The following is a 23,715-nucleotide window of genomic DNA, read 5'->3' on the forward strand; positions in this document are numbered from 1 at the left end:
ATAGAAAATAGAGCCTAGACAGTGGGAATTGAAAATCGGATAGTCGAGAGTAGAGAGTGAGGAATAGAAAGTAGATAAAAAGCGAGAGGAAGATGGGTGATGATAAATAGTGGAGAGTAGAATGGTGAGTAGAGAGTGGAGAGTGAATACTGGAAATTAGAGAGTAGAATATGCAGAAATTGGAGAGTGGACAGCAGAAAGTAGACAAATAATGAGAGACATGAGAAAATAGATAGATTCCCTTGAGAAGAGGGGTAAATAACAGTTTATGTAATATATATTTTAGTAGTATTATATCAAACCCTCATTCCCATCTCTCGCAGAGCACGCCGAAAAGGTCAGATTGCGACCATGGTGGAGGAGAAGGCGCGCTCGCTGCTGCCACGACATCATTTTGCAAGTCTTTCATATTATATAGCCGAATATAGTGTGAAAGCAATGACCATAGATGCCTTTGTTGCCGTCTTATTAGAGATGTTAGATACGTACGAAAAGGTAAGCTAAACAGATAAACCAAAAACTCCTCCTCTATATACTAATTAAGTCGATCTTTAGCACACGCTCGTGACGGAAATTCGGGAGCTCGTCTTTCCGGAGGATCGTACACGTTACGATGAGCTAGTGTATCGCCGTGAGCGCGATCCATATAGCGTGGATAGGCATAGGGTAAGATTGTCAAATACCTCTATAAATGTATATGTGGAATAGAGAGTGCTCATTATAATGTCTGTCTAATTGACAAACTCCATTCCTGCAGCGTAAAGGAGACCCCGCACGTGATTTGCCGGAAAGCTTTTTAGAAGATTTATTCTACGACACTGACACCATATATACCTAGCTGCGCATGTTAAACTATTGTACGACAAAAATAATTTAACTACTCGCCTAGAAACTAGTAAAAAGAGAAAAATATGAGCTCTCACTATATAATTTATATATATACATATAACTATGTCTAACTATATAACTGTGTATTCTCTACTACGAAACTGTTTCTATGAGAATTTAATTTTATTTACATCTTATTGTTGTTGTCGCTGTTGTTGTTGGTGTTGTAATTTTTAGTTATATTTAATTGATTAATTCTCTAATGGAAATTATAAATCTTGATTATAAGTACATACTCTAATACTCTATACTCTATACACAAGCAAATACACGACACTTGTCCAGACAAAGCAAAACTTGTAGTTTAATTACTCATCGTGTAGGAAACTTTGAACGCAACTTTAACTGTTATATGTGTTTATTTACGATTATTATGTTTTCGCTTAATAGTTCTTCTCTGTTTGCTCTGCATGTTTATCAGTTTGAGAAAAGCTTTATTTAAATCGGCTTTTCGATTTTGTTTGCCTGGTGCAAACAAATATCGATAACAAAACGAATGTCAATTTTTAATTTACAAAATAAAATTAAAAAAAAAAAATGCAAAATGAAAAACATTGAAAATACATTAACAAAAGAATTAAACAATGCGGTTTTTGTAGTTGCACAAAAATTCTTTTTTCTTCTAGGCCTAAGTAGCAGGTACAGGTAATCGCTGTGCCTTGCGCGCGCTCCACTTATCGATAGCACAGTAAGATCGATAACAGACGCCGTTCATTGGTTAGGTTTAGTTGACTAAGCAACACAATCGATTGTATTATATAATGAAATTTTATACCATGTATTACCATGTATTATTCAGATATATCAGTAACTATATCGCACCTATAATACTATATATATAATATACCCAAACAGCAGTCACCGATAGCTCACCCAAAACTCTGCTTAAAACATAACTAGGCACCTAACGGAACAAAGTTATATGCATATATACATATATGTATATATTTATATGTATATGTATATGTATAGAACAATTGCACTGATCACTTCACTCTCTCTATCTCTCTCGCTCGCTTTTCGCGACTCTCTCTCTCTCACCCACACACACACCCACACACGCTATCTGTGTAGCTGGCTCTATGAAACTATTGCAGGCCTAGCCGTAGACCCTGTATATCATATTTCGCTCTCTTTCTCTCGCTCTCTGTCTCTCTGTCTCACTCTTTCACTCACGCTCTCTGACTCTGAATCGTATGCAACAACAACGTTCGTTCCATTCCATTCCCAACAGGTAACAGCCGACGACATGGAAGTAAGCGCCGCAACTGGACGCAGTCCCTCGTCGGACTCGGGGCTGGGCGGCATGACCGTAACGGATATACATAAACGGTACCTAAACACACACTGAGCACTCACTACTAACTAAACAAAACTAAAAAAAAAAAAATAATAATAGACTCACTATCAAGAAATGACCTGTAATGAACTGTAACTGTTATTCCGTTAACCGTTCCGTTGATAGACCCGCACTGCAGTTGCCCTATCGGCCCATGTCGGCGGGACCAGTGTTGCATCGATCACAGCATTATCAGCCAGCCACAGCCACAGCCACATCACATGCAGCTAGCAACCAATCACCATCACCAACGCCACCTTCACTACAACAACAACAACAACAACATTATCCACATCATACCTCATTGCGTCATCTGGGCGGCGTTGGAAGTGCGCGTCATCATCAGCATCTTCTCCCCCATCAACAGCTGCAGCAACAGCAACTACAACAACAGCAACAACAGCTACAACAACATCAGCAGCAGCAACAACATCAGCTACAGCCACATCAACATTTGGGACCAAATCAATTTAAAGTCAAGCAAGCCAAAGACAATCAGCAACAGGTCAGGAATTTGCGTCACAGCTAACTGATCTGTCTCAAGCAAACTCTATTCTGGCTCTGTCACTCGCTAGACTTTCAAGACTAGTTCCCTCTCTCTTTCTCCTTCTATCTATCTGTCTCTCTCTCTATATCAGATTCAGAAATCGTTGGGTTCTCAAAAAAGTTCTTATAATTTCTGTTTCTCTGAAAGTCTCTCTACACTTTCTCACTTTCTCTGCTCAGATAATCAAAGAGAGAAATAAATTTTATTGCATTTATATGAAAGAAAATAAGAAAAAAAATTGACATTCGGTACTAAAATCGGCTCTATTTGAACCGTTCCTTATATTGTGTGTTGTCTGTTGTCTCGAGTTTGTTTATTATTCGTTTTATTTATTTTTTTTCATTTCCAAACTTTGCCAATTTACTATTCTTAATGTTTTTTCGTGTATGTCTAAATGTCCCATTGTTTAATGTTCTCTCTCTTTCTCTGTCTATTTTGTTTTGTTCTCGAACTATTTTCGTTTTTAACTGTTGTCTAATTGGCTGCTAAGTGTAGTAGATTAATTGGCTTTTAACTGTTTATCAAGCTAAGAAAACTTGGCTTACCAAAACGAACAAGAAACCAAAAAATTGATTTTCCGCTTCTTCTTCTTCTGTTTGGCTTAGGAATACGGCTGTGATGAGCATAGAACTCGACGGGGCAGCGAAACCCTATTACCGGAATATGAACAAGATGCGGTGAGTAAGACATAGAGTTTTCTTCCGGCAGGTAAAGGGGCTCACTCTCTCCGTCTCTCTCTGTCTGTCTCTGTCTCTCTCTCGGTGCTTAGCAGCTACACATATCATTTCATTTCGTTCATTATCATCTCTTTCAGCATATACATCTACAGATATACTTACCATCCAACTAACATTTCAGAGCTAAAACATTTCAGCTTTGTTACTTTATTATCAACTAATTTAATATCTATAGCTAAAACACTAAACTTAAGCACTAAGAGCCTTCAACTCTTGATGGATTATGTTCATCTATATATTTATATATAGTCTATATAGCATGTATCTCTACGTATAAGCAGTGTAATCAATACGCCAATGCAATCCAATTGAGCTCAAACAGACCGCAGACCCCTTCTTCCCCCTCACTCTCTCCTCTACTCCTCTCTCTACATTGTATCGTGCGTGGCGCTGTCCCCACCCACAACTGGCAAATGATAGTCGCGTGGCGGCGTAAAGGGGCGCACAAAGTGTCGCCACTGATGGTGGGCGTGGTGCGGATGATGGGCCTGATGATGAGGGGGCGGTGTCACAGTTGTCGCGGTCGCCTGCTGGTGCTGCTGATGGCAGCTATTGGGCTCGAATTTCGGGCGTGGTATGCGCAATTGTTTGATCTCGGTCAAATAGGTCTCCATGTTGCAGTCCACCGCAGTTGTGTTTGTCCGCCTGTTGATTTGTTAAGTTGTTTTAATGAATCGCCTGATTTGCAGCTCTTTCTATAGCTGCGCTTCTTGTTGTTGTTGTTGTTTAACCAACTCGCTAATGTTATGGAGTGTGAAAACGAGTGTGTGCTGTCAACAATTTGCCAGAGCTAAAGACAAACAAGACAACAAATCGGTTAGTACATATGCGAAATGAAAGTGCTTTGTGTGCATATAGATAGAGAAATGGAGAAAGAGATGGATATATAGAAATATAGATGGAGAGATAGAAAGATAGATAGATAGATCGATGGATAGATGAGATATATATGGATGGATGGATGAATGGTTAGGTAAATAGATGAATAGATAGATAGATACATGAGATATAGATGGATGGATTGATAGATAAATAGATAGATAGATAGATGGATAGATATATAGATAGATAGATGGATAGATAGATAGATAGATAGGTGGATAGATAGATAAATATATGTAGAGATAGAATATATATAGAGAGATAAAAAGAGAGGGTAGATAGCTAGATAGACAGATAGACAGCTATATAGATAGATAGATAGATAGATAGATTGATGGATACATGGATAGATAGATACTTGGATACAGTGATTGGTATACAGATAGCTAGATAGACAGATAGATAGCTAGATAAAGAGGCTCACAGATACATGTATAGATAGGTTAGACAATATAACAATAATTGGTATTCCAATTAACTTTTATCTCTTTTCTCTAGCACATTTTGTTAAATTCCATATAAGTTTGGCTCTAGCCATTTATCTTGTTTTTCCACATATTTTCCTTGATATTTACTGAAACTCACGAACAAAAAACGTATATAAGCACGTTTCTTTGCACAAAGAAGTTCACATCTCAAAGAGATTAAAATAAGTTGCTTTAGCTGATAAATTCTATATTAAATTTGTGCGAGCGAAGTTTTCCATAACTTTGCTAGCAACAAATGCGCGCGTTTACTTTCATTACTTAAAGTGCGCTGCAGCTCTTTTATATATACATACACATATATTATATATATTTATTTAGATATAAGCATTTTACTTATATAGGATGCATTACTTAATGCCTAACCGGCTGCATTATACAGTTATTATGCTCTTAGCTTGGCAAGGAGTGCACGAAAAGTGAAAGTCAATTGGCTGCATATAGAGACAAAAGCAACAACGTCAACAAACGTTTGCCAGGCTTTGCCAAAAGACATGAAAATTGCTATAATTTCCGGAAAAGGCGTTCGTCCAAATCCAAAGCCAAATCCGAGTCCCAAACCAAAACGCATCTCGACTGCAAGTTCAATGTGTGCTAAATGTTTCAGCTCTGTCAGCAGACATTTGGCATGTAATGTGCCCAAAAGTTGCAGCTGAAGAAAGAGAGAGGATTAGTGGGGAAGAGAGAGAGAGAGAGAGAGAGGGGGGTAGAGGCAAACTGTGTGCACAGCTGACAAGCGCTGGCAATGGGACGACGCCTATGGGGGGAGGAGTGGCGGAGGGGTGGGCGAGTTTGACTACTTCGACGGGTGACCAGCGACCGGCTGAAGCAAGCGAGCAACCAGTTTGATTTCAAGCTAAAACAGACAAACAGCTTTTTGTTGTTGTTGTTGTTGTTGCCGTTTAGTGGATGTCTGGGCACTGCGACACTCACTTTTTGTTGAAATTACAACGGGCAGCAAGTCCGTCTGCTGGCAACAACAGGCAACAGCAGGCAAGCAGCAGGCAGAAGCCAGGCGAAAGACCAAAACTCAAAGTGGGTCATTAGAGAAACGTACTAAATAAGGTACAAAACTTTGTCAAGAGCAGGGCCGTGCGAGCAGCATAAATGGAAAGTAAATAGTTGTTGTTGTTGTTGTTGTTGTTGTCATTGTTGTTGTCATTGTTGTTGTTGCTGCTGCATTTACGAAAGCGGCAAACAAGCAACTCGAAAAATGTTGTTTATAATGTAAATAGACGTTAAATAAATCATTTTGATGCGTAGCAACAGCAGCAACAACAACAACAACAACAACAACAGCAAACCAACCAAAATCCGGTCCGAAAAGTCAATGGCTGTAAAGGCATAATCAACACACTTTAATAGACCCAGTTGCCAGTCTAGAACACGAAGAAAATGAAGAAGAAGAAGAAGCAGAAGAAGCAATAAGAGCAGCAGCCGAACTTCGACTGTTAATGAAGTCCAATTGTGTTGCACAGTGTCAAAGTCTTTGACTTGGTTTTCCATTTTGTTTACAGTTACCGTCGATTTTACACTCAAAGTTCTAACTCTCTCTCTCTCTCTCTCTCCCTCTCTCTGGCTAAAGTTCAACTTCTTTGTTAACTGTTTGTTTTGACCAGACTTAATTATGTGATCGCCATTCGCGTCTGGCTGGCAACGATTAGTGTTTGATTTAATTGACTACGAAACGCTTGGGCGATAGCAACAAGCAGCTGATTGAAGATAATTCTTAGAGCCGTCAATTAAATGCCCTTTTGGCTAACGAGTTGGCTCTAATTTGAGGTATAGATGTAATTGAGATGATCTTATAAGGAGAGAACAGAAGATCTAGAGATTTACTTTAGTGATTTTATATAGAAACTTCAATGAAGTCGATTGGGAGAGCAGCTCGTCATAAAGACATATATGAATTAATAACTTTTTCAGACTTACCATGCGTTATGTATACATTGAAGTAAAAGTATATATTATTATAAAAAAATATTTTCTATTAAGCTTTCTTGAAGAAACATTCATACATACATACACTGATTTTATGAATTCGTACGTTCTTCAATCTAGCTATGACATATGTATATATTTAAGTAAAAATGTACTTATAATATATAATATGTTCTACATATAAAACTTTCTTGATGAAACAACATTCATAAGCGCACATATAAAGCATTTATGTATCTAATATCTTCTTTCAATCCAATTATTCAAGTAAAAATATACATATTTTATATGAAAAATATTTTCTATAAAGCTTTTTTTGATGAAACATTCATATCAAATATAAATTTTCATACACACTTGTATTTAGTAGAGCTAGTTACAGTTATTTAGCTCATATAGCTACGTATCTTCCAGTAAAATATGAGCAAGAGCTGCTCTATATACCTATAAATATGTAAATATTACCATAACTATGTGAACTCCACATTGAAAACATTTCCCAGCCGTTTATATATTCATATAGAATGCCTTTAGACATAAACTCTTAGCTGTGAATAAAAATTGATATGTATTTAGCTTATGAATAGCAGAACGTATATACTCTTCATAGCTTATTCCAGCTTAATTTATAAGCTGTTGCTATAAATAAATAAATAATATAAATAAATAATATAAATATTATATATGTTGATTTTACATCATCATAACATATATTACTTCATTTCTATATATATAGTCTTTTTTTCTATAAAGCATAAATAGAGAAAAAGAGAATCAAAATTCTTTCCAATTTGAATGGCTTATAGAAACTTTGTATAAAGATATATGTACATATAATATGTCATATAGCTGCTGATAATAGTTTCAACTACAAGACTACATTATAGCTTTAATGGGAATTGAATGTCTTCAAGTCTTATAAATTATTGACAGAAATGAGTCATAGCAAGCATCATCTGCCCTATGTAAGTCCCCAGCACGATTCACAATGTAAACACGGAATTGTTAACCATTTGAATTAAGAGCGAAAGCAACTAACTATATGATAAATGTAGGCCCAATCAGGCTGTCCCTATTTCAGCTAATGTGTCAACATCTCTCGCTCCCTCTCACTTCCCCTCTCTCTCTCTCTCTCTTACTCTGCTCAACTCCCGATTTGAAACTTTGACCCACTTCAGTCAATAACATAAATATTTAATCATATTGCTCAATGAACGCTTTGGGGCGTTTTGGCTTTGACAGCAGCTTAGCGATCGGACAAGCTGTCAGGCTTATAATTTTTAGTGGGTCAACGAGCGCGGAATACTCCATGCGGCATTATGGCCACTTATATTCATATGAAGAGTGACACAATGGTCTGTTCGCATGATCTTCTGGCTGCGGGCTTCGGGCAGACAATGGTGTGAATTGGACAGCAAATTAGCTGCTCACCTTTTGTTTACAAAAGATTAATAGACAGCGCTAGATGGCCAAAGAAAAAAGAAGTTTGCTTTAGCTGGTTCTTTTGTTGGAAAAGTTACGTTCAAACTTTCACAAGCAGCCAGAGAATTTTCCAAGAGCGAACAATAATGAAATTGACGTCCAATTGCCCAGCCCCATTTAACTGTTTTGCCGGCTTTTCTAGCTAGCGGCTATAACTGGGATTTTTATATTATTTTTTTTTTCAATTTTAGGTTTTTTCTTTTTCATTTTTCATTTTTCTTATATATATATATTTTTTTCATTTTCAGTCAGCACTTTTTCGAAATCCGCTTAGGGCTCACAATTTAAAATCAATCAAATTTATGACTTTGCAAACTACACAGCCTGTCGTTATATAGCTGTATATTTGTGTGTGTGTGTGTTGAGATTGTAACCAATCCAGTCAGCAGCTTCACATCAACACATGCCATTGACCCATGCTTAGAGACTGACGAGTTGTCAACTGCACTACGCATTGAAATAATATTTATTACCATACGCTCTATGGGTGCCCTATAGCTGTGCATGTTTGCGCAATTTATTGGTTATGACTTAACGATGGTGGTCTCTGATTTCAGCCTAAACTCAATGATATTTGATATTTTTTTTTTTTTTGAGCTAAATTGAAGCAATTGAGTTTGATTTATAAAAACTTTTAAGTATCTATTTTTAATTTTATTTTTTATTATTATTATGTATAAACATGCCACTTCAATATTTGCCACTAAAATTTCGCATTATAAAATTGACAAAATTACGCATTTGATCAATCTATTTGAATTATGTAGATTTATATAATTTTTTTATTTCTTTTTTTTTTTATATTTAATAAATCGCCTTTGCATAATTTCTCTATTCATGTAATTGTTTGCAAATAAAAAAAATTAACATAAAAAGTAAATCGCTCAATACTTTAAGCAATGTAACGCAGTCAGCGTATATTGCAGGATGCTGCCGCTAGCCTACTGCTTCCCTTTAGCTGGCTTTTTCGACTGCCTTTTCTAGGTCGAAATGTTTAGCGGCTCGGCTCGTAGATCTTCTTTTTTTCTTTCTATGTATAAACAGAATCTGGACTTCCGTCAGCGCGCTGCGTCATACAGACAGAAAGCAACTTAATTGCAAAACCAGTCGGCACTAAAACGTATAAGCAAGAAAACAAAACTTCAACTGAAGTTGAAGTTACGACTATGCGAGGCAAAAGCCGCTCGCTGCAGGCAATTAAAAAACGGCGAAAAAACGAACATAAACAAAAGAAATTAGCAGACATAAAAAACCGAGCAGAAGGTGAGAAATAGAAGCTAATTGAATGCAAATGCAAAAGGCAAAAAAAAAATATATATATATGAAAGAAGAAGATGATGATGGGTAAATGATCATTGCCTGAAGATCCGCAACTGCCTTTCGGGGTTGTGACACATGTGTGGCAAAAAGGCTGGCGGCCAAATGTTGCAAAAAAAAAAATGACAAAATTATATATTATATATGTATATATATAACACACACAATAATGATATAACAACAACAACTACTAAACATTGCCTATGGCAATTGCCGCGCTCGGCCAGGCAACTTCTTTCAATTGCTGTTGCTTATTGTTTATGCAACAATTTGTGGCAAACAGAGCGCGAAATGAGCGGCAACAGCGCCAAATTTGTCAACTGGCAACAACTTGTTTAAGTTAGTTTCTACTTTAGTTTGCCAGCCTCTTCTACCTCTACTAGACTCTTTTTTTTTTCTTTTTTAGTATTTACACGTAATTTGCAATTTATACGCACGTTTTGTGAACTCAGCCGTGGTAGCTGCTCGCTGCTTCGCTGTCTCTGTCTCTGTGGCTCCGCTCGAGTTTATGTCTCGTTTTTAGCTCAGCTTTGTCTTTCGGTGTCTTGCTGTCTCGGTAACTTGGTGTCTCGGTGGGCCGCCAACCTTACGCTTCGAGCAACGACGCGCAACTGAAAACTGAAAATGCAGACGCGGCCAAAACAGCAGCCGACTGCGCCGTCGACGTCGACAGCGACGCTGTTTTGAAATATACACTGCAGCGGGGGGCATAAGAGAATTGGGAGTCATTTGGAGTGACTTGGAGAGACTTGATGTAAATAATAAATAAAATGGAGCAGCAGCTGAGTGAGTCATTCAATTGCTCAGCTGACTTTTAGGTATCCAGCTATTTCAAGTGTTTCTTTTTCAAATGTTCCAAGAGCGCTAAGTATGCTGAGAGTGTTCCAAGTGGGAATACTTGTTTCTGGTAGTCCAAGCATTTTAGGTACTAAAACTATTCCAATGATTCCAGGTATTTCGAGTCTCTGTTAGTCCAAGTAGTGTAAATATTCTATTTTTTTGAAATACTCCAACTAAGGTTCTAAGTAGGTTCTAAGTAGTCAAAGCATGTTTCTGGTAATCCAAGTACTCCAACTATTCCGAGTGCTCCAAGTCTTTCAGGCGCTCCAAATATTTCCAGTTTTTAGTACTGCAAGTAGTGCAATTATTTTAAGTACTCTAACTCTATTCCGTGTTTCAAGTATTCCAAATGTTTCTGGTATGCCAAATATTTTATGTACTCCCACTATCCCGAGTGTTCCAGTATTCCAAGTATTGCAAGCATAGCAAATGCTCTTAGAGAAACATGAACGAAATCGCTGTTTAATATTAATAGAGCTAATAGGTATTACTTACAATATACACATATCTTTATACATAGGTGCATACATATTCCACTTTTGCCTTCCTCTACTATGAACTCACTTCTTCAACAGCTTGAGTTACCTTACACCATCCAAAAGTATTTACTTTCACTTCATATAACCGCAATTCGATCAAAACAGCTCTCAGAAACATACAACTATCGACATAATGACACAAAGTCTCGCTTAAATATATATATATCATAACAAAAGTGTATACAAAAGTTGACTTCATAGCCTCAACACAAGTTTTTAAGTTGTTTTGTAAATATATCTTTTGTAGCTTACTTTGCGTGTGGCTTTCTTTAAGTCACACTGCGACTGTCTGCGTTTCAGTTGCTTTTTTTATGGCTTGGTAATAAAAAAATATAAAAAAAATTATACACAGTGCGAGGCAAAAGTAAGAAACAACAACAACAACAGCAACAATTATAAATGGTGCAGATTGCTGAAAAGATTGTCAATATTTATGGCTAAAAATTATTATAGATAAATAATACAAAAATATCTATATACGTAACTATATCATTTTTCGTACATAAATATGCACAAGTTAGATATGTGTATACACATATGTATGTCTGTATGTATGTATGTTAGTTGTAAGCTTTACGCAATGGCCAGCAGCAGCAGCGACTGCAGCGGCAACAGCAGGAGACAGCCGCATGTATCTATCAGATATTGTATCTGCAGCTGACACACTGCAGCTGCGGCTGGCTCCACTCGTTGTTGTTGTTGTTGTTGTTGCTCGCAGTTTGTCGGCGTTTTTGTTTTGCTCTTGCATGACGTAAACAGAAAATGTGTTCAATTGCTTTGGCTTTATTTTTGTTGTTGTTGTTGTTTTTGGTTGTTGCTGCTGTTCGCTCGTTCGCTGGGAGTTGATGGTCAAAAGCCACGCTTGGCATTGAAAAGAGATGAGCCTCGTTAGCTGTTTATTTTCTCTTTTTTTTTCGTTTTGGGTCTAATTGTTTACATTTTTACAGTTGTTGCAATTTTTCTACTATAAATCTATATGTTTCTACGTTTTCTCTCTCTCTCTTCTCTCTCACTCTCGTCGTTCTGCTTGCGGACTGATGCAACTTGAAAAACAAAAAATAAACAAAACAGGAACAGGTAAGCGCTTGACGTTTGCTTTGCATTCGTTTTTTTTTTGTCTGCGTCGTCGTTTCTTACAATTTAAGCACTTTTTTCAAAACTATATTTTAAACACACACACACACACACACAGCCACACAATGGAAAACAGCCATTAATACTCACACACACACACAGTATAAATAACTTCATTAAAACAAAATACAATAAGGAAGCGCAATGCTAAAAAACGTCTTTTCGCTCAAGCGTTGTAAATATATTAAGCGCTATTATACGTTAACCAATACTACTTACTACTACTACTACTACTAACTACTACAATATATATACAACTATATACTCGTATGCAATTTCCCACTGTTTGTTGTTAATACCAGCCGCTGCAGTTGCAAATGGGCTGCGGAAATACGAATTGCCTTGAGCGATTTAACTGCCGACATAATCAAAGCCAATAATTAAATAGCCCATATTAAGCTATACAAATGTGGCTCAAACGAACAATTTGCCAACTGCAGCCAAAGCTTTGCCTCGCGCGCGCCCCCCTCGAAAGTATGCAACAGAAATTCAACGAACCAAAACCAAAGAAAGCAACATCTGTGGCTTAGCAACATTTGTGGCCTAGCAACATTTGCTGCTTAGCAACATGCAGGGACAGCAACATTGTATACATTGCCAGGCATAGAGTTTGTGAACCAAAAATGTAGCTAGAAACCCAAATTAGAATTTAGTCAACAAAAATAAAAAAAAAGTAAAATTTGGATTATATAAATTACATAACATATGAATAAAAATTCATCAACATTTTAGTTATCAAATAGTATTAAAAAAATCTTCTTAAAAATCATTAACTATAGTCAACATTTTTATAGACATTTAGCAAATCATTTAAAACTTCTTTCTATGCAGGGTAGACATATATATAATCAATATAGAAAAAACACACGTAAATCCCCGATTAAACACATGTATTTAACTAGCTAAAGAGTGTATAAAAACGTAGCTAAAAATTATTATAAAATCACATATATATATATATTTCTATTTAGACTGTATAACAGAGCGCAGTTGCAGGCGCTACAATTCCTCCCCTTCCAATGAAAAACATATCACATAAGACAGTTACCCCAGAACCCCATTCAATTTCAGTTACGTTTCCTTTTTAATCACAATTCTCATTTATTTATGTGTGTTTTCTTTTATATTTTTCTGCACCTTACATATACATGCATACATACATACATTTGTGTTCGTTTGTGTATTACAAATTCATTTGATTTTCCTTTTGTTTCGACTCCAATGAATTTTTGTTTGTTCAATGTTTAATTTTTGTGTTTCTATTTGAGTTGTGTGCTCTCTCTCTCTTTCTCTGTTTGACACACTCTCTCTCTTTCTCTCTTTCTCTATCTCACTCAACTCTTTATCTTTCTCAACCTGTACCCGTTCTCCCCCCGAAATTGTTCTCGTTTGTTCATTTGTGTGCATTTCAGGGCGGCTACTTAGATGGACTACGTTCACATTTGGGTGGTTTAACACAACGTGTCAAATCATGGTATTGGGGACGACCTCTTGTAAGTGCCAATGTATTTTTCGTTTAACGCAAAAACTAACAAAAACAAAAAGAAAAGTAAACTGTAACAAAACCAAAACCAAATCAAAAGCAAATAATAATAATATACAAAGAAAAACAAACCACAAAAAATTAAATTAAAAACATGAATTGTGCCACAGTTCTATGCAATGAATGTTTGAACGAATCTTTTTTGGAATTTGCATCTCGTTGCACTTTCAGCGCATAAATCAAAACTTTTAAGCCTGATCTAGTGTTGTTGCCAAACCGTTATTTTATGCTCTGTCTCACTATGTTTCTCTATCTCTCGCTCTCTGTCTACTAAATCTCTAAATCTCTCTCTATCTCTAATTAACTAACCAATTAACTAACTAACTAACTGTTTTTGTATGTGCCTTGCAAGAGTTAGCACCAAATGCGAGTGCAAATATTAAATAAAAATTTAAAAAAAAGTCAATACTTAAAATAAAACTTAAACTCAATGAAATTTTGCATTTCAATTTGTCTGTCACTCACACATACACGCAAAACTTTTTATGTTATGTAATTGTAGGCAATTGTTTGCTTTAGTTCTCGAATCTCAACAACACCTCACTCGCTCTCTCTCTCTCTCTCTCTCATTCGTCTCGTCTCTCGTCTCGTCTCGTTTCGTTCATTGTCTCAATTTCAACTAATTGCTTGCTCATTCACACTTGACTTCATTTAGAAAAAAAATAAAAAATAATTAAAAACGAAACCTAAACGTAAATATTTTTCATTCACATCTTTTTCATTTTCATGTGTACGCACCTAAAAAGTTTTGTTACTAGAGAGTTTTTGTTTTTTTTATTAGTAATTGTCAATGTAAGTATGTTAATTAAAACAGAAAAAAGCAGCAGCAAAAATACAAATGCTATAAACCAAATCGAAATAATTCAACACGTTCAGCAACAAACTCAACGCAAATTAAAGCGACCAAAAAAAGGTCAAATGCAAAGCCAAAAAAAAAAAAAAAAAGAAAAAAAACAAAAAAACAAACCCGAGAAAAAGCTTGAAAAATACATTTGCACATTTACGCATGAGTCAACCTAATTTGTTAACACCCTCCAAAAGAAAACCCACCCAACCAACCACCCAACCACCAAGGCATCGACACATGCAAAAATAATAAATGAAAAAAGAAAAGAAAAGCAAAAAATTGATTTCTACTTCATCAACTTTTCATATTTTCTTTTGTAGTATTTATATCCTGTAATTAGATTTTCGACTTTCCTTCATACTTTTGTACATTTGCGTTTCTAGTATTATATACCCTATATTTTTGTATTTACCTTAGCTGCTGCTGCCCTCCACCCACACCCACACCCACACCCACACATACCCACACACACACATACGTACGTTCTCTAGTTGTAGCTCTAACTCTTAGATAAATCACATTTGTAATAAAAATAAAAGTTGAAGTTTTAGTTAGCGCTTTTCTAAACAAAAATATATCTACCATAATATGTATAATCCCTCTAAACAAAAATTTGACTTAAATTAGCCAATTAATTAGTCTTGTTGCAAACCTAGCCAATCAAAAATCTAAGTGTCTTAGTTGCCAATTTTTGCCAATTTAGCCAATTTGCAAGCGTTTTTTTTCGTACACTCTATGAATCTATATATATGTATATGTATATCTACACACATTTTGTATGGCCTATATATGTATGTATATGATACAACCTGGTACACACACACACACTGCACTTGCATTTTCATAAATTGCACTCAGACACACACACACACATACACTAATTACACTTTAAGCTTAACAAAAGATGACGAAGTAAAAGAAGAAGCAAAGTTTTGTATTATACACAAAAAGTGTATGTCTCTTAGTTGTTATCGTTCAGTTAATCGATAACTGTATTTATTAACTGTTGTTGGAATTAAAATGTCTTAAAAATGTATAATACACCTTGAGAAAATACACCTGAGTTTAAGTCTGTTGCAATGTTCAGCTGTATGTGGGATCATAATATTAGATATTATGGTTCTATTCTTGATGAAAGCAGCAAACAGTTATAGATTCGTTTACTATGCTCTTTAGCCTAATGCGTTTATATACAATATATAAATACAGCGGATTCTCGTTAATTCAAAAAGGCAAAACGTAAATTATCGTGAATTACCTAGAATGAATTTTGTTCAAGTTGATAGGATTTTTTGGATTATATATTAATATGATAATATTATTCCATATACTACAAAATATATTAAAACCAAGCGAGATTGGTGACATTAATACTAAAAAATTTACAGTATATACTTCTAATTACTGCTTGCTGCTGCTACAACAAGAAAATCAATGAGACTGCAATCAAATATTTCTAGTAAATATATTTGGCCATGCAACTGCAACTGCTGCAATGCAAAGCCAATTATTGGGGCAAACTCCCTTCTTCTCAATCAATTCGCATTGTCTCAATGTAAGTGAAGTCCATCCGTTTCTCTGACACAAACAGAGTTTTAGCAAATCAACTCAGATTGCAATTGGTATTCAAATGGTATTCATAAAAGACAGTGTTCACAGTATTTCAGCTCTCAATCGATTCACTCAACTCAAGCACGCAAATAAGCTTTTTGCATTTGCTATTTCTATCAGCTCTCCCCTCACACCCCTCAACCCCCACACTTATAGCTAAAATTGCGTACATATATATATATTTATCTATAATATATATTTCTATATAAAACAATATTCAACTGTCATACTTTATTCAATTACATTTCCAACTGTTCTCTATGTTTGCAAGTCAAGAAGCTCAAACAAGTCTACAAACAAAGATACCAAAAAATATATATAAACACTTTACATGGACCTTAATATAAGGTCTTGAACCAAATCGATTTTATCTAGAAAAATTTAAAAAAAAAAAAAACAATTTCTTAGTACAAAATGCCAACAATTTCTTATGCAAACATTTCTCTAACTTTCATTTTATATTCAACTTATTGTAAAAAAAAAAATTACAAAAACAAAACAAAATTCTTTACAAACTTTGCGCACTCTGCATAATATTTGGCTAAACAAATTTACCACAAAAATATGTGAAAAATATTGAAAAAAATATATTAGGAGTTGGCCACAAAACTCTCAAGAAGTTTCGATATGAAGGAAGAAGGCGGCACTTTGCTGGGCGATAAAGGTGTACGAAGGCATCAGGTGAGTGCGACAATCAGAAAAAAATCATAAAAATAAAAATAAAATAGAAGTGACCAGTAAAATACCAAATAAATAAAATACCGAATTTACTAAAGCTACGCAGAGAATGCCAACCAACAAGAAAAAGAATAATAATAAAAATAATTAATAAAATTAGTAACAAAAGAATGTTTGCGGTTTGATTTACAAAATTGTTGCTCAATTCCAATTTTATGCTCTCTAATTAATCAATCAGAATATTCATATATATTTAATAATTATTTATAAGACTTAGTACTTAAACAAATGAAACACATACAAATGCACACACGTTAAACTTGCTTTTCCAACCCAATTAAAATATTTTTTATACAATTTGGTCAACGAACAACAAACATTTCATGCTCCATTGACACACAACAGAAATACCGAAAATATATATATTTTTGATTATATATGATAATAAAATTCAATTTCGTTTGGTTATAGCCCTACCACGTACACTGAAAACAATTAGCATATACTTACTGTCAAATTGTACAAAGTACAGAATACTTAGCTTTGCTTGCTCCACACACCAACTGAACATGATTCTTAATATTTGATAAACACCCTACGATTTTTCTCTCTCTCTATATATATATTTATACTCCATATCTTAATCAATCCCAAGCATTAGTGAATATAGGCTATATCTATATATATATATCTTGCGGCTATTGAACAGCAAGTTATGCTATGCTTAAATCCATATATAAATCTCTACTTCATATTTATATATATTTATATCCCCCTATATGATTTGATCGGGATTTATATTGATTGTAGCTCCTTTCGCTTGACTCTCGTTTCATGTCTCGTTCCATGCAGTCCATGCAGCGTCTGTCAGCTGAGCAGAACGGTGGTTCAACGACTGAACAAAAACATGAACACAATCCAAACGTCGTACCTGATCATAGAGGCAACTTACACATTACAGTTAAGAAAACGAAACCAATTTTAGGTATTGCTATCGAAGGTGGTGCTAATACAAAGCATCCGCTTCCTAGGATAATCAATATCCATGTGAGTTAATAGAGATGAACGATAATGTGTATGAATATATGTTTAATGACGTGATATTCTTATAGGAAAATGGTGCGGCATTTGAAGCGGGCGGCTTGGAAGTCGGGCAGCTGATACTGGAGGTAGACGGCACTAAGGTCGAGGGTCTACATCATCAGGTGAGTAACGCAAGCAGAGCAGTTCACTTAAACTGTAAAAAATCCCCTACTGAGGCTCATTTATACATGAGCTCTTCAGTTTAGTTCACTCATTCAACTACAGTGGAAATGAACTAAAGAGCAAAGCGAACAAGAGAGCCCCTAAACTTCTGTAGCTTTTTAAACTGAAAATTACCCTTTTTAATAAGCAGCTATAATTTCCCAATATTGCATTTAAATAATTCCCTTTTGTACATTGCAGGAAGTTGCGCGACTGATAGCCGAATGCTTTGCAAATCGTGAAAAGGCTGAAATAACCTTCTTAGTTGTCGAAGCAAAGAAATCAAATTTGGAACCGAAGCCAACAGCGTTAATATTTTTAGAAGCCTAACATTTGCTTGCCCTGCCGGCTAGTGACCCATTGGAACGACAGAAGTTGGAGTTCCTTTATGAATGGGGCATCGATTTAACGGAGACGCCAAAACCAATGCCAACACCGATACCGCTGACAAAAGCTAAAAATCCACCGCCACTGCCTCATGAGCTACATTGCAACAGCAACAGCAACAACATCAGCAACAGCAGCAACACCAACAGCAACAACTACGGCAGTAATACTGCGCTCAACAATCATCATCATCAGCAGCAAAACTATCATCCCAACACACCCACACACACGCCAACAACACAAGCTTCAGCTGCAGCTACATCAAAACAACAACAGCAACAGCAACAGCAACAAAAACAACAACACGTGAGCAACACCAATACACCAACGAAAGCATCGCGAGAGGCAACGCCCACGCGTGAGCAACAGCAACAGCAGCAGCAGCAACAACACAAGCAGCAGCTGCATGCCACGCCCACCAGCGAGCAACAACAACAGACACCAACACGCCAACAGCAACAGCAACGGGAGCAACACCATCGGCAGCAACAGCTGCGCGAGCAACGGGAGCATCGTGAACGCGAATACCAATACGATCACCAGCAGCATTCCCATGGACACGGACACACAACACACTCACACCATCGCGATCAGCACGAAGATCATTATCATTATCAGCAGCAGCAGCAGCAGCAGTCATCATCGCATTATCATTATCAACAGCAGCAGTCGCATCAGCAACAACAGCGCTACAGCAGCAACAGCTACAAGAATCATAATAATTCCGTTTACCAGTGAAGAAAACAAAAAAAGAAAAGCTAAAATAAACTCTAAAACAGCAACAACAACAACAACAGAAACTAAATTGGAACAATTTTGGAACATTCTTAAAAACAGCTTTCAACAGTTAACAGTTAAATTGTGCTAAAAAATATCCCAAATGCTAATATCTGTCTCTCTATCTCTCTCGCTCTCTCTCTCTCTTTAACACGCACGCCTCTCTACACCAACTTAACGAAAAAGACAAAATAAAAAAAGAAAGCCCAAAAAATGGGACATTTTTGGATATGCTGTTAACAAATATGCAATTCAATGTTGTTGTATGAGCTCTCGTTAACAAATTTCCCAAACTTCTCGTTAACAACAATTTCCCATGACTATGGTTTATGCTATATTCTTTCCAAGAGCTGCTGCATGAAAAAAAATTTATATATATAAACAAATATTGAATAATTTGACTTTCGACCAAAAAACTCTTTTCAAATACATATCCAAATTTTGTTTGCAAATTCATTTCAAAATATTAATTTAATTGAACTAAATCTTAACTTTTATTATAATTTTATATTCTATTTTTTGATATCATTAAAAAAAATATCCTCACTGCCAAAAAAGGAAATTATATAAAAATACAAAAAAAGAAAAGAAAAAACTATGTAGCAGCTCTCCTCTTGCGCTTTCCTCTGGCAAACTCTCTTACCCCATAGAGCTAGCGTTTTACCTAGTGAAACCCCGAAAAGTAGAACCCGTAACAGAACTTAGGACTTCTAAAAATCTGAGAAAAAACTTATCTAAAGCTGTAACTATGAAACAAGCTAAATGTGTATTATGTATTTATGATATTATGATTATGAACGAGCAACTTAGTCTAAATGGTTAGTCGTTAAACAATTATTTAAACTAAATGAAACCATATTTAATTTCACAAAAAATAAAATCAAATGAAAATGCAAAAAAAAAAAATATATATATATATATGAAATATCCACAAACCCAACCCAAAGAAAAAAGATATATACATATATATAAAATAACAAAAATATGGCAAATATTAAATTAAATAAGATGAAGAAACCAGAGCTTAAAAAAAGTGTTATAATTAAAATCCCTTAACCGTAAGAACACATTAATTACGCAAGAAGAAGCAGAGCAAACAGTCACAGAACATTGTAAAAAGCAAACAAGCGACACAAAAACCAAGATCAGCTTTTGTTACACACGCACACAGATCCACACACACACACACACGCATGCATAATGCTTCACTATTTATGTAATTAACAGCTACAGCGACAACAACAACAACATGAACAAGTATAAAGCCCACCAAAGCAAATAATTTGTAAAAAATAATCGTAATATTCACTCACACACACACACACATACACAACACTCACTCTCTCTCACACACCCACACACATTTGTACAAAATACCTAGAAAGTATACCCAAGCAAGGCGAAGTGTCGATAATGCAGTTTAGCTGAGCAGCACTGCAAGCAGTGCAGTGCAGCGCTCCACTCACCTACTACACCTACTAATTAAAATTTAACGAAACAAATACTTATCAAACACAAAATTACCAGCAAGAAAGGCGCAAAATTTAAACTAACAGAGAAAAACAAAAAGAAAGAAACCGTTATTAGTACAATTTTAACTGCACACTGCACAACTCTTTTTGAATGTTTGTTAAATGTTTTAAACGACAAAAACAACAGCTGCAAAATTGTATTCCTCTCACCAAAAACAACTAATCACAATGAAAAACAAAAACGGTAAACGAATTATAAAATACTACAAAAAAACAAAAAGAAAAAGAAAAAAGCTACGCTACTCTACCATTAAACAACTAGAAAACAATTTAATACCATTTACCAGCAGAATATGCAGTAGAGAAAAACGAACGCTTAAAATTTGAGGTTGATTGGCATTAAGTAAAAGTTAAAACGATGTAAAAGGCCGACAGGGCGCGATAAAGAGCAAAAACTAAAAGAAACAACAACAAGAGCAACAAAAACTAACTACCCAAAAGCACGACTCAACAACTTTCTGTGCAAATACTATATATATATATAAATATATATATATATTTATTGTAAAATATTAGCAAGAACAAAAATGGAAAAAAATACTAAAACTAATACTAAAGAAAAAATCTACTTTTTATTAAGCAAACAAAATTATGCAAAATTTTTCGCCAACCTTTTTCTCTCTCTTTCTCTTTACTCACATCATTTTTGGCAAACAAAACAAAAGAAGAAAATCAAGCAAAAATACTTTTCAAATATTGTTCGTTGTGTGTGCATTGAAATCTGAATGTCGTATGAGCAATTCGCGAAGAACTCCTTGAGTTAGTTTTGTGTCTAGTTCTTATAAAGAGCATATATATATATGTGTATATGATTATGCCTTGGTTACTGCTATACCTCTCTCTTACTCACACTCTATATCTCTCTCTGTATATGTTTAGTGAGCGAAACAGAGCAGGAAATAATTGAGAAAGCAAAGAAAAGAAATGTTGAATTATATCGTAATTGTACTTTTGTTGACTATTATGTAATAACGCTTTGCTGTACGTTAATCTTAGTTGAACTAAATTTATATAAAAGAAAAGAAAACAAAAACAAATCCAAAAAATACTAAAAAGTTAGTTATTGTTAGTAAAGTATTATATGAAAAGAAAAAGGAAAAATAAATTACATATAAATTGTTCGTGTACAAAAAAAAAAAAAAAAAAAAAAAAAAAAAAAAAAAAAAACATAACCAAAAAAAAACTATTAACAAAATTTACGATTTCTAAATCCGAAATTCAAAATTCCAAATTGTACTCAAGCAAAAATAAAAAACTTTAAATTTGAATTGGTAAAAGTGAAATTTAAATGAAAAACTAAAACCTTGTTAACATTATTTGGGCTACGTTTATGCGTGAGACGATATCGTGTATTCGCAGTTCGTTTGTAAATTGCAGCAAATGCTGATTAAAGAAAGGCTTACTTAATCTTAACTTAAAACCTAATTCACAAATATATAAATATATACATATAAATACTAACATAACACGCTATACATATAATGCATATAGAACATACTCGTATACTAACTATACATACATACATACACACATATATTTATATATATATACATACATATGTATATCTAACGTAACGACAATGAAAAGCAATTTGAAGCAACCAAAAGCGAAGAAGTCAACAACAATTTCAATTTCCGAAACATATTTAAAAAAACACACAGAGAACAATACGAGATCGAGTTGAAGCAGCTACTATATATATACACACACACATTTAGATTATATATATATAGTTAGTTGAGACATAAGCGCTTATGCTATGCTAAAGGGTAAAAGGCATTTAATCATAATTACAAAAAAAAGAAGAGAAAACAGCTTATAAATACCATAAAAAAAAAGAAATACCAATATCGTAAATAGCAATAGCGTATACTAGTTGATATTAAATTTGTTGTATAAAAAAAGATTGAGCTAGACTTTTAAATAAATAAAATAAATAAATATGGCATAATATATAAATATAAATAAAAGACAAATGAAAAGCTGTAGATAAATGTGTACAAAAAAACAATCTCTTCAATATCTCTTCAAACTCTAAGCAACAAAAGAAGAAGAAGCAGAAAACAAAAAATTTAATATTTACATACATATATTCTACTATATGATTTGTAAGGATCTCGCCTTTATGTTTGTTTAATCAGTTATTACCGTTATATATCAACTACAAACAAACAAACAAACAACAACAACTGTGCCACCTAGTACATAACAAGACAACAGTTATATATCTGCAATATATATACATACATATATACATATAGAAATACAAATGAAAATCAACAACAGAAAACAATGCTCACTTTTATATTTTTATCATACATACCCCCATATATATAAATAAATAAATATATATATATATATATCTATATATATCACGAAAACCAGGCACCGTTTGCAACACTAAAGCAACTAAAACAAATAAAGGGAAATACAAAAGGAAATTTAAAGGGAGGTACAAAAGGAAATTAAATAGGGTACGCCAAAACACTTGAAATTCAAAGGGAAATACAAAAGGATCATTAAAGAGAAACCTAAAAATAGAAAAAAATATAAATATTTTCAGTTATAATAATAAAGACATTTTTATAGAGAAAGAAAAATCAGAATTTTGATTTGCATTAAATAATAAACAAAGTTTTGGTTTTGCAGAAATTACGAGCGAAATCTAAAAGGAAATTAGGAAAGGGGAAATTATCAATGCACGATGACAGGAAACATAAAGGGAAAATTTTTAAATAAATTTTGCAGAATACTGAAAGTATATTATAAGTGCTTTCTAGTATTTCCTATTATTTTTAGATTGCCTTTTGTATTTCCCTTAATGCATATATTGAACAACTATATATGAATGAAGAGAAACTCGAATTCTATTAGGCAAAGCTTTTTAAGAGCAAATTGCAGCTTTTCTATATACATATACATTATATTTATTTGACATATATACCTATTTCAATGCGAGATATA

At 34.5% G+C, this 23,715-nt stretch overlaps 4 protein-coding genes across 6 annotated transcripts in view; 3 read left to right on the plus strand and 1 right to left on the minus strand.

Moving 5' to 3' along the window:
- Positions 1–12,864, plus strand: part of LOC108658224 (uncharacterized) — a 35,620-nt gene extending 22,756 nt beyond the window's left edge. The window contains exons 7-10 of one of the 2 annotated variants that reach the window (XM_089259634.1): positions 324–495; positions 556–666; positions 758–786; positions 12,068–12,864. In XM_089259634.1, the coding sequence (XP_089115760.1) occupies positions 324–495; positions 556–666; positions 758–786; positions 12,068–12,086 (331 nt within the window). In that variant the 3' untranslated portion in view covers positions 12,087–12,864. Of the gene's footprint in view, positions 1–323; positions 496–555; positions 667–757; positions 972–12,067 lie in introns of those variants that run through there. The other variant, XM_030389419.2, reaches the window with a different exon arrangement.
- On the plus strand, positions 2,298–18,516 carry LOC115564752 (uncharacterized). Its single transcript, XM_089259635.1, has 6 exons — positions 2,298–2,732; positions 3,380–3,451; positions 16,727–16,813; positions 17,663–17,857; positions 17,923–18,015; positions 18,257–18,516. Exons 1-6 carry the CDS (start codon positions 2,313–2,315, stop codon positions 18,383–18,385), a joined length of 996 nt encoding a protein of 331 aa, XP_089115761.1. The 5' UTR covers positions 2,298–2,312; the 3' UTR covers positions 18,386–18,516.
- Positions 3,643–10,319, minus strand: LOC108658223 (uncharacterized). Of its 2 annotated transcripts, none has more exons than XM_089259638.1 (2): positions 10,056–10,319; positions 3,643–4,156 (listed from the first exon to the last, which is right to left on the minus strand). In XM_089259638.1, the coding sequence occupies exon 2, from the start codon at positions 4,123–4,125 to the stop codon at positions 3,880–3,882; it is 246 nt and encodes an 81-aa protein (XP_089115764.1). In that variant the 5' UTR covers positions 4,126–4,156; positions 10,056–10,319; the 3' UTR covers positions 3,643–3,879. The 2 variants fall into 2 exon arrangements, with proteins under 2 accessions (XP_089115764.1, XP_089115763.1); XM_089259637.1 differs by having other exon boundaries at positions 3,643–4,301; positions 10,056–10,304.
- On the plus strand, positions 18,482–23,604 carry LOC115564750 (uncharacterized). The gene has a single exon (XM_089259636.1). It carries the CDS (start codon positions 18,482–18,484, stop codon positions 19,178–19,180), a length of 699 nt encoding a protein of 232 aa, XP_089115762.1. The 3' UTR covers positions 19,181–23,604.
- Positions 23,605–23,715: the final 111 nt, after the last annotated feature.

The sequence above is a fragment of the Drosophila navojoa genome, chromosome 4 (assembly GCF_054131105.1).
Source record: "Drosophila navojoa isolate 15081-1374.11 chromosome 4, UAZ_NAV_1.0, whole genome shotgun sequence".
NCBI classification, from domain to species: Eukaryota; Metazoa; Arthropoda; class Insecta; order Diptera; family Drosophilidae; genus Drosophila; species Drosophila navojoa.